Here is an 11975-nt window from a genome sequence, read left to right on the forward strand (position 1 = left end):
CAGCATTTGTATCTTTGGAGTTTAGGAGAGGGCTTGGGAGGAAACACCATCTGGCTCGCAATGGCTGAAGCTGCATCTGTGGTAAAAGCAAAGTGCTTCATTTGGTTTCTGTGCCAACCAGTGGAGAGAACATTAAAGCCTTGATGTTCCTCGAAGGAAGCATGATCCAGCAATTGAAGATGCTGCAGGGTGGAGAGCTGGGAATCCTGGACTGTTCTTGGCTCTGCCATTCAGGCACTGCATGACTTTGAGCGAGTCAGGCACCTTGTGCTTGCAAATAGCCTCAGCTGTGGAGGTAGGAACTTCACCCAGCACCCCAGCTCCCTCTGACTTCTCAGGGGGATGTAGCTGCTCTGCAGCACAGGTAGCAGCCTGGCTCGACTTCAAGCTCTGGCAGCTCTGATCCCACGCTGGGAGGACACACGTGGGTGCCAGGTATAGAGCTGCTTTTTGCAGGTATTGGGGCTTGCCCATGCTTGTTTTCTGTGGCACTTAAAGCCTACAAAACCTGGCTTTGCTGCTTTCCTTTCTATATGAGAGTTGAGCATTAATTAAACTGCTATTAAATGCCCTGAGGGCATAAGCTAGAGACTTTCATTTTAAATGCAAAGCATCTCACGGCTGGAGGATTTTGTTTTCTCAATGTGGCTGTGAGCATATTTCTTGCCCAGGAATTGGCCTGGCTTTCTTGGTTATGCTTTAGCTTCCGTCATGCACCCTGACGAGTACCTTCTGGTGCAGCTTTGAGGGCAGCGGAAGGGGAGGTAATGGAGGAAGTTGCACATCTCTGAAGCTTCCTTGATAGAAGAGAGTGCTTTCCCGCACAGAGAGAAAAGTCGCTCCCTTCAGAGCTGAGTGGGTGCCGGTACATGGTAAGAAGCTTTATTTTGCAGGGTTTGCTTCTTTTAAGTCGTGTTTTCTTCCTGTACCAAAATAGCAACTATTCTTAAAATGTCTGCAATGCACTCTTAAACTCTTCTAGATGAACAGTTTTATCTGTCAGCTTCTTTGATCCTTCAAGCTTGCTTCTGAAGCTGTAGGATTATTTGGTGCCAAAAAAAAACCCTTTTCTTCTGTTGCATATTAAGATCCTGAGAGGCATTAACTGGAAAATCACCTACCACAAACCCGTGTTGTTCTATATGTAGCAAGTTTGAAATACAAATGGTGTAGGAGGCCTCCACCTAGGTGTCCTGAGAAGCAGGGAATTGGAGTATGAAGCAGCAAAGTAGCTCTTTTGGACAGAGAATTTGCAGCTGCAGTACAACGTTGAGTTAATTTCCTGTGAGGGCTAGTGGTAACGGCCGCAGGAAGCAGAGGGCATTGTGATGGATGCTGGGGAAGCCGGGCAGAAAGTACTCTTCCTCAGCACTAAGCCTGAGAGTTTCATGGGAGGCACTTCTCCCATGAAGCTCCAATATGTGGAACTTTATTTTTAGGTGTAGGATGTGGAGGAGAACAGATGTTCAAAATGACTTATTTTTGAAACAAAACCACTCCTTGAGCTACAGAATTAGCTCAGACAGCTGCTGTCACTCTGAAAGATGCTTGAGTGGAAAACTTCCTGGCATCTCTATTCCCAAAGCGTACGGAATAAAGGTGTGGTGATGGTTCTCACTCTCTCAAAGCTTTAGCAGTGGAAGATGTGCTCAGGGCAGAGTCCTGAATGATGATCCCTCACTGTTGGTGCTCTGCAGAACAAGGCCTGTGGGATGACTGAGGTCACTGCAAAATACCTCATTTCATCCAATTCCATCAAAGGAGGTGTGGGCTGTGCAACAGCGGTGTGAGGAAGACAAATGGCTGCAGTGGTGCAGGGCTGGGGAGGGCTTCGTGTGTCTGGCTGCAAAATGCAAAGTGTAAACTGATCTTGGAATGTCCTCACTGAGGCCTTTTGGAGAAGCATGCACACACCCGCTTCCAGCACACTGCCTCTGAGCTGGGGCAGATGCAGTGCTTTGCTCCAAAGCCCAGCCCCATGGAATCCTCACTGTGGCGGAGCCCTCCTCCTTGTGTAGAGACAAACTTCTTATCTCTGGTTCCAGCTCAAGCTCCTTGCGCAGAGGCTGGTGTAGCATTCCCTTGGCTTTCAAGCAAAAACAGCATTGTCCTGGCCCAGCAGCTGTGGCTCTTGCTGCGTTGGGCTCTGCATTTTGCCTCGAGTCCCAAAGCTGCTCTGGACTGGGACACAGAGGCTGAGCCATAGGCATCCCCCCCAAGCTCATGCCAGTCCCTTTCCTTCCCCTCTGCCCTTCCCTCATGCATCTATGGTTCAGCCAGGGTTGTGCAGAGCCAACAAAAGCCACAACCTGGGGAAAACTCTCTGCATTTTTTTTTCCTTTTTTTCCTTTATCCCCACTGCTGGTTCTGCTCTCAGGGCTGGCTGCAGCTCTCGGGCCACGAGGCAAACCTTGCTTTGGAGATGCTACCATGCAGTCCTCTCTTCCCCATCCATTTGGGGCTTCACCCTGCTTGGTGCTGAGTCTCCCAGCAGAGACATGCGGATGTTCTCACTGTCAGAGGTGGATGCTGATGTAGGAAGGGGGTGGGGAGCACGGGACAGTGTGACAGCAGAGAAGTGCAGCAGCCCTGAGTAAGAGGGATTTTGCAAATAAAAATTGTGGATAGACTGTAGGGAGCATAGAAAGGCAGGAAGGGTGGATGGACTTGGGTGTCCCAGAGCCACCCAAGCTGACAGACAGGAGTGGGGATGGTGTGTCCACAGCCAGCAGCTTCCACCCTCTGCACCCTGCAAGCCTCCTGGGTGCACCATGGTGGGGGGGGGGGGGGGGGGGGGAGGGGTTGAGCTGCCACCAGGGGCAAGGAGGGGACAAATGGTGTAATGTGGTCAGGGGGCAGGTTTGCAGGTGGGTGAAGGGGGTTTTGCTGTGTGGTGGCAGATGGGGATGTGTCTAGCCTGGCACTAGAGCAGCATTGGGTGCTGCTGTCTCTGCTTCTCTCACTGCCCTTTCGTCTGTATTTGCTTTGTTCTGCCATCCAGGGAGCAGGATGGGGCTCTGGTTTCTTGTGAAGGCACTCATTCCTCTCCTAAAAAGGACAGTTAAATACCACCAAAAGGACAGACAGCTAAGACCTTCTAAAGCTCCTGTCAAAACAGCAGCATGTCCATACAAAAGTTGATCCAGCTGAAGGAAGAAACGTGCCTCTTGCCTTTTTCTGCCTTCCCCTCATCTTTAATCCAGGCTTGGAAGGACTTATCCTGTGCAAACCAGTGGCCATGAAGTAACCATGGGGCTCTGCCCAGGCCCACCCCATCCCTCCTCTTGCTTTTCCCCTCAGTTCAGAGCCATGACTGTGCCACTGGGGCTGCTGCTGGCCTTGTTGGGCTGCACCAGGGCGGTGGACCCTGCGCTGGAGGAGGCCTGGGAAGGGTGGAAGAGCCTTTATGCCAAGGAGTACCCTGAGGTAGGTCTGCACCAGCTGCACAAGAACCTGGCCACGCTCAGCTCCCCTTGGGCCTCACGGCCTGGGGCTGCTTCAAAAGGGTCCATATCTGGCAAGTCCCCTCTGGTGCTCCTACGGGGCTGTTCCTGACCCCAAGGCTGCTTTGCCCCTTGACAGGAGGCTGAGGTCATCCGCAGGGAGGTCTGGGAGAAGAACCTGCGGCGCATTGAGCAGCACAACTGGGAGGAGTCGCAGGGGCAGCATATGTTCCGCCTGGGCATGAACCATTATGGGGACCTGGTACTTGCTGGTGCACCTTCTCCAAGGGCTTGATCCGAGGACTGGGTGCACCTAGCCTGCTCTGCTTGGAGTGATGGTGCTCCCTGGGGTGCAACTTGCCCATGGGGAGCAGCAATGCAGGTGGTCCTGCATACACACACATGTGCACCTACAGATGGACGAGGAGTTCAACCAACTCCTGAACGGCTTCACCCCACTGCAGCACGAGGAGCCAGCACTGACCTTCCAGGCGTCGGCAGCTCGGAAGACCCCAGCAGAGGTGGATTGGCGGGTGAAAGGCTACGTGACACCAGTGAAGAACCAGGTAGGCACAAGGGGGGCTCTGTCCAGGGCAGTGGGATGGGTGCCACTAGCAGAAGCAGGAGACTGCATCCTCCAAAGTGCCATAAATCTGCGAAACCTAGAGAAGCAGCTCCTGTAGTTTTGCCTGCTGCAGTTTCTTGTAGTTTTGCAGATGAGGAGCTGGAGAGCAACACCGTGGGGTCACAGCACCCCCCTCCATCAGGTTTTGGAATGATGCTGTGATCCCCCCATCGCTTCCCTCTCACCCAGGGGCACTGTGGGTCATGCTGGGCATTCAGTGCCACGGGGGCCCTGGAGGGACTCGTCTTCAATTGGACGGGGAAGCTGACAGTGCTGAGTGAGCAGAACCTAATCGACTGTACCCGGAAGCTGGGCAACAACGGCTGCCAAGGTGGCTACATGACCCGTGCCTTCCAGTACGTGCGTGAAAATGGTGGCTTGAACTCGGAGCTCGTTTACCCCTACCAGGCCACAGTAAGGGGCAGCAGGCAGGTGGGCAAGCAGGGATAGAACCGCGTTCATGGGTTCCAGCCCTGGCGCTGCTTTCTCCCTGCTCTCAGGACACCTCCAGCTGCCGATACAACCCCGGGGACAGGGCGGCCAACTGCTCCACAGTCTGGCTGGTGGCCCAGGGCAGTGAGGCAGCGCTGGAGCAGGCAGTGGCAACTGTGGGCCCCGTGTCTGTGGCAGTGGATGCCAGCAGCTTCTCCTTCCACTTCTACAAATCAGGTATCACCTCCTGCACCTGGAGAAGTGGAGGTGTGTAAACTGAGGCAGGGGTGCCTTGCTGTGGGGCTGGGCAGCTGAGCCCTCGCAGAGCCCATAGGGCACCCAGCCCAGGGGAATAGGATCAGCCACTCTCCTTTTGCCTGGAGATGAACTGATTGGGGTTACAGCCTGGACAACCCCAGTTCTGTTCTTTCCAGGCATCTTCAGCAGCATGTTTTGCAGCCAGAAGGTGAACCATGGGATGTTGGCTGTCGGCTATGGAACAAGCCAGGAGGGCGGGAAGAATGTGAGCTACTGGATCTTAAAGAACAGGTAGAGGTGGCCCTAGATCTGCCACCACTTTCAGCCTGTCCACTGCTCCTCTGCGAGGTCAAAGATGCAGCAGGAGTGTCCTCATCCCCTGGCATGGGTTTCCCTGCGCCGTGGGAACACAGATGTGCTCATTCATTCTCCATCTCTTCCTGCAGCTGGTCGGAGCTGTGGGGTGAACAGGGCTACATCCGCCTGCTGAAGGGAGCAGACAGTCACTGCGGCGTGGCCAACCAGGCCAGCTTCCCTCTGCTGTGAGCTCCTGCACTGGGGGGAAGATGGCACTCACTGGGATCGCTCCCCTGCCTTGCTGTGAGGATAGGGATGCTTCCTTCTGGAAGGGGCTTTTGTCTGTGTGTGGTGAGAAACAATTAAAAGTGGCATACGTAATCACTCTGTGCCTTCAAAGGGCGGGCCAAGGCATGGCTGATGTAGCAGGTTCTCTTCTTTCCTTGCTGGGCGGGGCAAAGCTCCCTGTACACAATGGTTGATGTAGAGCTTTCTCTGCCCCTTTCATAGAATCACAGAATGGTTTGTGTTGAAAGGGACCTCTAATGGCCATCTTGTCCCACTCCCTGCAACGAGCAGGGACACCTAGAGCCCGATCAGGTGCTTCTCCTTCCAGCTGAATCTCAAACGCGACAGCTCTGAGATTTTTGGCCACAACTGCAGCTCTCTGACCCAAACATTATCCCTTCTAGTCCAGCACTTTACAAAGTAGCTCTTTACCAAAGCAAACCTGCAGGTTAAGAACTTCCTTCACCTCCTGCTGCTTATTTCTGTGTCCATCAAACACTGTGGGGATTCGTTCCCCATGAGGGCAAACACAAGGCCGTACTAACGGGGAACACAGCCCTGAAATGGCCACGTCAGGGACAGGGCACAGCCCGTGGGATGGCCCCAGGGGCACTGCCCGGGTGGACGCTCACTTTGTCCCTTATCCCGATGGCTCCTCGTCCCTTTGTCTCGGTGATAAAGAGTCCCCGTGGTCCCTGCCCTCACTCCGCCAAGGCCCGGCTCGGGCTCCCTGCCCACACTCAAGATGGCCGCCATGGCGCCCGCTGACCGCCCACGCTGACCCCTCCCGCCCGCCGTAGCGCGGGCTTCCTTTTCGAGATGGCGGCGCCCTGCGGTCTGCGCGGTCGGTGGCTGTGGGCCGCGGTGGTGCCGGCCGCCGTGCTGTGCGTAGCGGTCTGGGCCGCGGAAGAGGCGAGCACGGCTGAGTTCGACGTGAGGCCCGGTGGGGAAGTTCACTCCTTCTCCCGGAGCCTGGTGAGAGGGGCAAGGAGGGACGGGGAGAGGAGAGGGTACGCGCCTCTCGCTGATTGGCGGAGACGCACGTCGCTCCTCGCTCCTGGTACGGGGATTGTCTGACCGCGAGGAAAGGCGGGACGAGTAGTGGACTTCTCCAAAGCCTTTGACAGGGTCCCTCATCACATCCTTCTCTCCAAATTGGAGAGGTATGGATTTGAAGGATGGATTGTTCGATGGGTTAAGAACTGGTTGGCTGGTTGCAGCCAAAGGATTGTGATCAACGGTTCTATGTCAGGGTGGAGGCCGGTCATGAGTGGTGTCCCCCAAGGCTCAGTCCTGGGACTGGTGCTCTTCAACATCTTTATCAATTACATAGATGATGGAATCGAGTGTACCCTCAGCAAGTTTGCAGATGACTCCAAGCTGAGCGGTGCAGTCGATACACTGGAAGGAAGGGAAGCTATCCAGAGGGACCTGGACAGGTTGGACAAGTGGGCCCATGAGAACCTAATGAGGTTCAACAAGGCCAAATGCAAGGTGCTGCACTTGGGCTGGGGCAATCCTAGGTATTTATACAGACTGGGCGAAGAACCTTGAGAGCAGCCCTGCAGACAGGGACTTGGGGGTCCTGGTGGACGAGAAGCTGGACGTGAGCCAGCAGTGTGTGCTGGTGGCCCACAGGGCCAACTGTGTTCTGGGCTGCATTAAAAGAGGAGTGGTCAGCAGGGAGAGGGAGGTCGTGGTCCCCCTCTACTCGGCTCTTGTGAGGCCCCATCTGGAGTACTGTGTCCAGGCCTGGGGCACCCAGCACAAGAAGGATGTGGAGCTCTTGGAAAGAGTTCAGAGGAGGGCGACCAAGATGATCAGAGGGCTGGAGCACCTCTCCTATGAGGAAAGGTTGAAGGAACTGGGCTTGTTTAGCTTGGAGAAGAGAAGGCTCCAGGGAGACCTCACTGTGGCCTTCCAGTACTTGAAGGGAGCGTATAAACAGGAGGGGGATCGATTGTTTGTGAGGGAAGATAGCGATAGGACAAGGGGGGAATGGTTTTAAGCTGAGACAGGGGAGATTTAGGTTAGATATCAGGAGGAAGTTTTTCACACAGAGGGTGGTGACGCACTGGAACAGGTTGCCCAGGGAGGTTGTGGATGCCCCGTCCCTGGAGGCATTCAAGGCCGGACTGGACGTGGCTCTGGGCAGCCTGGTCTAGTGGTTGGCGACCCTGCACTTAGCAGGGGAGTTGAGACTCAATGATCCTTGAGGTCCTTTTCAACTCAGGCCATTCTATGATTCTGTGAGTAGTAGATGAAGAGAGGGGAGAAGGTGGTCTGGGCTGACTGCCATGATAGCGGCAACTGGGAAAGGGGCCCCCAAGCAGAGGGGGGTCTACAAAGGAATGAGATCTCCAGGAAAGAGGGAGCCCTCCTCCTGGGATCGGGTCCCCAGAGGGAAGGGGGGCCCCAAAGAAGGGCCCTCAGCTGAAGGAAACGTGTCCCCACCAGGGTGGGACGGTTCGGTCTGGTCCCTGTGGTGAGGAAGAACTGCCCAAGGCCAGGGTAAAAAGAGGGAGTGCAGTGGAAGGTGACACTCCAAGGGAAAGCGAGGGCCACCAAGGGAAGGAGGGAACTGTGGGGAAAGAGATGCGCCGAGGGGACAGGACCTGGTGGGACGGGAGCTGCAGGTTCCTGCCATGGTTCTGTTGAGATATCAAGTGCACTCCCAGGATGAGGGCTTCTCAGCCCCCACCATACTGGGGCTCTTCCTGGGATCAGACCACTGGGGGCTGCTCTGTGCCCACAGCCCCCATGATCTTCTCAGGTGTTCCCAAGTCTCATGTTGGTGAGAAGTTGCTGATGCTGACCAGATAAATTCACACGGATTGTCACACCATGGCCAGGCTGCTGATCTTCTCTTTTTCCAGGGGGATTACACCTGCACTTTCACGTACTCTGCTCAGGGAGGAACAAACGAGGTGAGTTGGGCAATTTGGATGCTTCCTTTGCACTCAATCTCTGGCTGCACAGAACAGGATTCTGTTGTGGGTATCAGTGTTGACAGCAGTAGTAACTGGGAAGGACTGATGTGCCTCAGAGATAAAAGGCTGCTCTTCTGCCAGGAGCCTTGGTTGGTCAGTCATTATTTTGTCCCCTAGGTTTAGTTGTGGTCAGGACAAGAAACTTGTTTTTTGTCAAGGAGGAAGTGGTTTCCTTTGTGATCAGCTGATTCCAGGGCCTGGGAGCTGAGGGAGGGTGGTGGCACCATTTCCAACACTACATGTTTGCAGAAATAACTTTGTTTGAATTTCTTCTTTAATGGAAGCATCCTCTGTGTGTTGCAACAATGCTACGGCATGTAAAGCCATGACATTTGTAAGTTTTAATGAATCTTGGGGCCGTACGCTTTCACTAGAGAACAGAGCTACCATTTCATGCCCGTGTTGGTAGGAAGGGCCTTGGAGGAGTAACTCCCGTCTTTTTAGGAGACATGTGGCTTGTGCTGCTTTTGCAGTAAGTGCTGTACAGGTACACACAGTTTGTACTTTCTTATCTGCAAGCGCTCTGCATAGAACCAGGTCCTTTTATTTTACTGTGAAAGGAAATGAGGCTTGAACTCTTTTCTGTAACTGCATTGATGAAACTGTGGGGAAAAGAGAAAGGGTGACCAGGCCTCCTGCTTTGTGCAAACAAAGTAGAAGGGGCCATCAGCAGTTGTTCTGTAATTATGTTTTGCTATTTCACAGTGGTGCTCCTGCAGCTGGGAGGTGGGGATGAGTTGGAAAATGGGAAATGTTTCCCAAGATTAACTGTTGGGGCCTTTCCACTCTGCAGCAATGGCAGATGAATATTGGAGTCAGTGAAGACAACCTGCTCTTCTCCTGCTCTGTCTGGAGGTGTGTGGTTTAACCTGAAAAGCAACAACAAGCCAGGTGGGGGCTTGGCCAGGGATCCTGCCTGTGGCAGCAGGAATGGTGCTTCCTGGCTTTCCTCTCTCAAGAGATGCTGTGACTCTGGGAGGGCTCTCAAGCCAGGTGGTAGCTCCTCCCCGATCTCCTCACTATACTAGTTGAAGCTACAAGAGAGCCAGAGGTGGCTGTGGAGGGTGAGCCATGTATCCTGCCACTCCTCTACACCTCCACCCTCTCTGCCAACAGCAGGGATTAGAAGAAGCTGCCTGACTTGCTCCTTCACTGGGAAGTCAGAGCAGGATGGTCTCTAATGCTTGTGGCCTAGAGAACCAAGAACCGAAGTTAGCCCCTGTGCTTGACCCTTCCCTGTGTTCTCACCTCCCATATAATCTTTCTCTGCTTTAGATATCAAAGAAGGGGTATTGATCTAAAGCAGAAACAAAATTCAATTCCTACACCTTCCACTCTGCTTCTGCTTTAGATATCAAAGACTGTGTTCTCATTTCAGGCCCCAAGGGAAGTCTTACCTCTTCTTCACCCAGTTTAAAGCAGAAGTGAAAGGAGCCAAGATAGAATATGCCATGGCTTATGTAAGTCCAAGCTGATAACAGGGATGTAGACATATGGGAGGCTGCTTTAAAACATAGGTTGGACATTGAAAACATTCACAAGACTTCTGTCCAGTAAAATGTACTCTGCCGTGCCCTTAATTAGAGAGTGGTTGCAGTCAGGAGAGTGTCTACATAAAGACCTTCCTGCACTATTTTATTTCTGCTCCCTGTATGCCATAGGTTAGCTGCTGGCTTTGCTGATGTCAGCGGCTCCAAAAGACGCCATCCTGCCAGGGTGCATAGGACAAAGAGCATCTTGATTTGTCTCAGCAAATTCATTCTGACATTTCCTTGCCTTTCTGTCACCTGAAGGTTGCATGCTTGTGGTTTAAAAGGAAATGGAAACATAGCCAGGAATTTTCCTTTAGATTTCCTTTGCAGATGGAATTCTTTCACTCCACATTATTAAAAGACAAGTTTGTTCTTTTTCAGAATGTGCTGTTGTTTATTTGCTTTCAATGCAGTAGCTTCTTGGATTACCTCAATTGCATAAACTTTTTTCCTTCCTGTTTCAGTCTCAAGCTGCCGTGGGTGCACAGAGTGACATCCCCTTAAAACAGGAAGAATTTGAAATCACTGAAACAACAGGTCTGTGACTGAGAGAACTATGTGAAAAAGGGCCTGGTGTGGGAGACAAGCCCGGTCATCTACCAGGAGACGAGCAGTTAAGCTTAAAACCAATAGGTGACAGCATAGAGGCAGACACTGCATATTGTGGAGTCAGGAGTGTAGTGTTCGTGATCCATAGCTGATAGCAAGATTTTGCAGGTCCCCTTCCAGTGTAAATGTTAATTTGCATAGGGGAAGAATGGGTTTATCACAATGTGCTTGTACGGTGCATGAAAGGAAGTTCAATGTCCAACTTGCTGGCTTTTTATCGTCCTAGAAGGGAACCAAGCAGGGCTGTTTTATTCATACCTTACCATCTGCTTATCCGATACTTGTTTTCTCTCTTTCTAGTGTCTCACAGGGAAGGCAAGTTCCGTTTTGAACTGTCAAAACTTATGATTGTGGCAAAAACTCCCCATGATGAGCTGTGACTCTGAAGACGCTGTTGGACAGTGTTTTGGCCAGGAGAACGTGGCAGATAATGGAGATTACTTGTTATTGGCAGTTATTTCAGTTGGCCAAACCTTTCTTTTTTTCCATATTGAGGTGTGCTAGTGTCCAAGACAAGTGGGACTTGGAGGTGTTGAGACAAATGCGTTCTGTCTTGTGTCAGAGTAACAATGTGCTTTGCAGCTGGAAATCTCTTCTGAGAATCCTGATCTGCAGCCAGCCATTCTGCTGTCTGCTTTCTGCTTCAGTGATCTGCTGAATATGGTAAAGCTCTGCTCTAAAAGGGCACTTTATCTTCCTTGCTAGGAAGAGCAATGCAGAAAGATAAGCAGCTGGATTTAAGCAAGATCTCCTAAAGGAAAGTTGTTAACTCTGGAGTCTCTGGAAGGTGATGACAGGGTTTCTTTCTCTGCAAGCGTTACAGAAGAAACAAATTAAATTGGGTAGGAGGGGGAAGGAAGGGATGGGCTTGGTCAAAGCCACCTGACTTCTTCTCGAGTGCCACTGTGGAAAACCATCACTGGCTTTATTTCTGTTCCTGCCCTAGTGCAGATTGCAGATTGGGGTAACTTGGCGTGGGGAAGGCAGAGCTTCTTATTCTGACACAACCCAGGAATCAATCCAAGCAACACTTTCATGTCTCAGTACCAGTGCAGGACTATTTCCTACGTGAAGAAGCATTTTTTTTTCTTATCTAGAATATTAACAGTGAGGGAATGTGGAATTCCTATCCTGTGTAAATACACAAATAAAGCATCATGCTCTCACCTGGGTTTGCTTTGGTCTGTGATTCCTGTCCTCTGACTGGACGTCTAGCAATTGGCACAGTCTTCAGCGCTTGCTTAGCTAGGAGGAGCTGAGATGCCCTGCAGGAGGTTGGAGGCTGCAGAAGGTTTATGGGGGTTCTGCCCATCCAAGAGATGTCCCAGCAGCCCATAAGAACCTGTAACCCAGTGCTGTCATGATGGGTGCTTTGCCCAGAGGTGATGCCAGGTGTTAGCTGTGGTCATTGTTGGCTATCTTTTCAGTTCTGGGGGAGTTTCATTGTCTTTGGGAGTGGTTTGGACTGGCAATTTTACACGCTCTGTTTTCCAGACTCTTC

At 52.2% G+C, this 11975-nt stretch overlaps 2 protein-coding genes across 3 annotated transcripts; both read left to right on the top strand.

Annotated features, from left to right (window-relative positions):
- Nucleotides 133–5436, top strand: LOC110388760 (cathepsin L1-like). 2 transcript variants are annotated; one of them, XM_021378340.1, is made up of 8 exons: nt 133–872; nt 3301–3426; nt 3583–3705; nt 3860–4009; nt 4258–4482; nt 4569–4767; nt 4935–5049; nt 5205–5436. In XM_021378340.1, the coding sequence occupies exons 1-8, from the start codon at nt 870–872 to the stop codon at nt 5302–5304; spliced, it is 1041 nt and encodes a 346-aa protein (XP_021234015.1). In that variant the 5' UTR covers nt 133–869; the 3' UTR covers nt 5305–5436. The 2 variants fall into 2 exon arrangements, with proteins under 2 accessions (XP_021234015.1, XP_021234016.1); XM_021378341.1 differs by having other exon boundaries at nt 4569–4737.
- On the top strand, nt 6126–11640 carry MYDGF (myeloid derived growth factor). Its single transcript, XM_021378346.1, has 6 exons — nt 6126–6318; nt 8220–8270; nt 9127–9188; nt 9712–9793; nt 10330–10402; nt 10775–11640. Exons 1-6 carry the CDS (start codon nt 6163–6165, stop codon nt 10852–10854), a joined length of 504 nt encoding a protein of 167 aa, XP_021234021.1. The 5' UTR covers nt 6126–6162; the 3' UTR covers nt 10855–11640.

This window comes from Numida meleagris, chromosome 27 (genome assembly GCF_002078875.1).
Source record: "Numida meleagris isolate 19003 breed g44 Domestic line chromosome 27, NumMel1.0, whole genome shotgun sequence".
NCBI classification, from domain to species: Eukaryota; Metazoa; Chordata; class Aves; order Galliformes; family Numididae; genus Numida; species Numida meleagris.

Excerpts from the sequence above, each read along its gene's own strand:
- LOC110388760 (XM_021378340.1), top strand. Across the intron at positions 4,483-4,568 it reads TTTACCCCTACCAGGCCACA|GACACCTCCAGCTGCCGATA; the intron begins GTAAGGGGCAGC and ends CCCTGCTCTCAG. Across the intron at positions 5,050-5,204 it reads TACTGGATCTTAAAGAACAG|CTGGTCGGAGCTGTGGGGTG; the intron begins GTAGAGGTGGCC and ends CTCTTCCTGCAG.
- MYDGF (XM_021378346.1), top strand. The coding sequence starts at position 6,163 with ATGGCGGCGCCCTGCGGTCTGCGCGGTCGGTGGCTGTGGGCCGCGGTG. Across the intron at positions 9,794-10,329 it reads TAGAATATGCCATGGCTTAT|TCTCAAGCTGCCGTGGGTGC; the intron begins GTAAGTCCAAGC and ends TTCCTGTTTCAG. Across the intron at positions 10,403-10,774 it reads TGAAATCACTGAAACAACAG|TGTCTCACAGGGAAGGCAAG; the intron begins GTCTGTGACTGA and ends CTCTCTTTCTAG.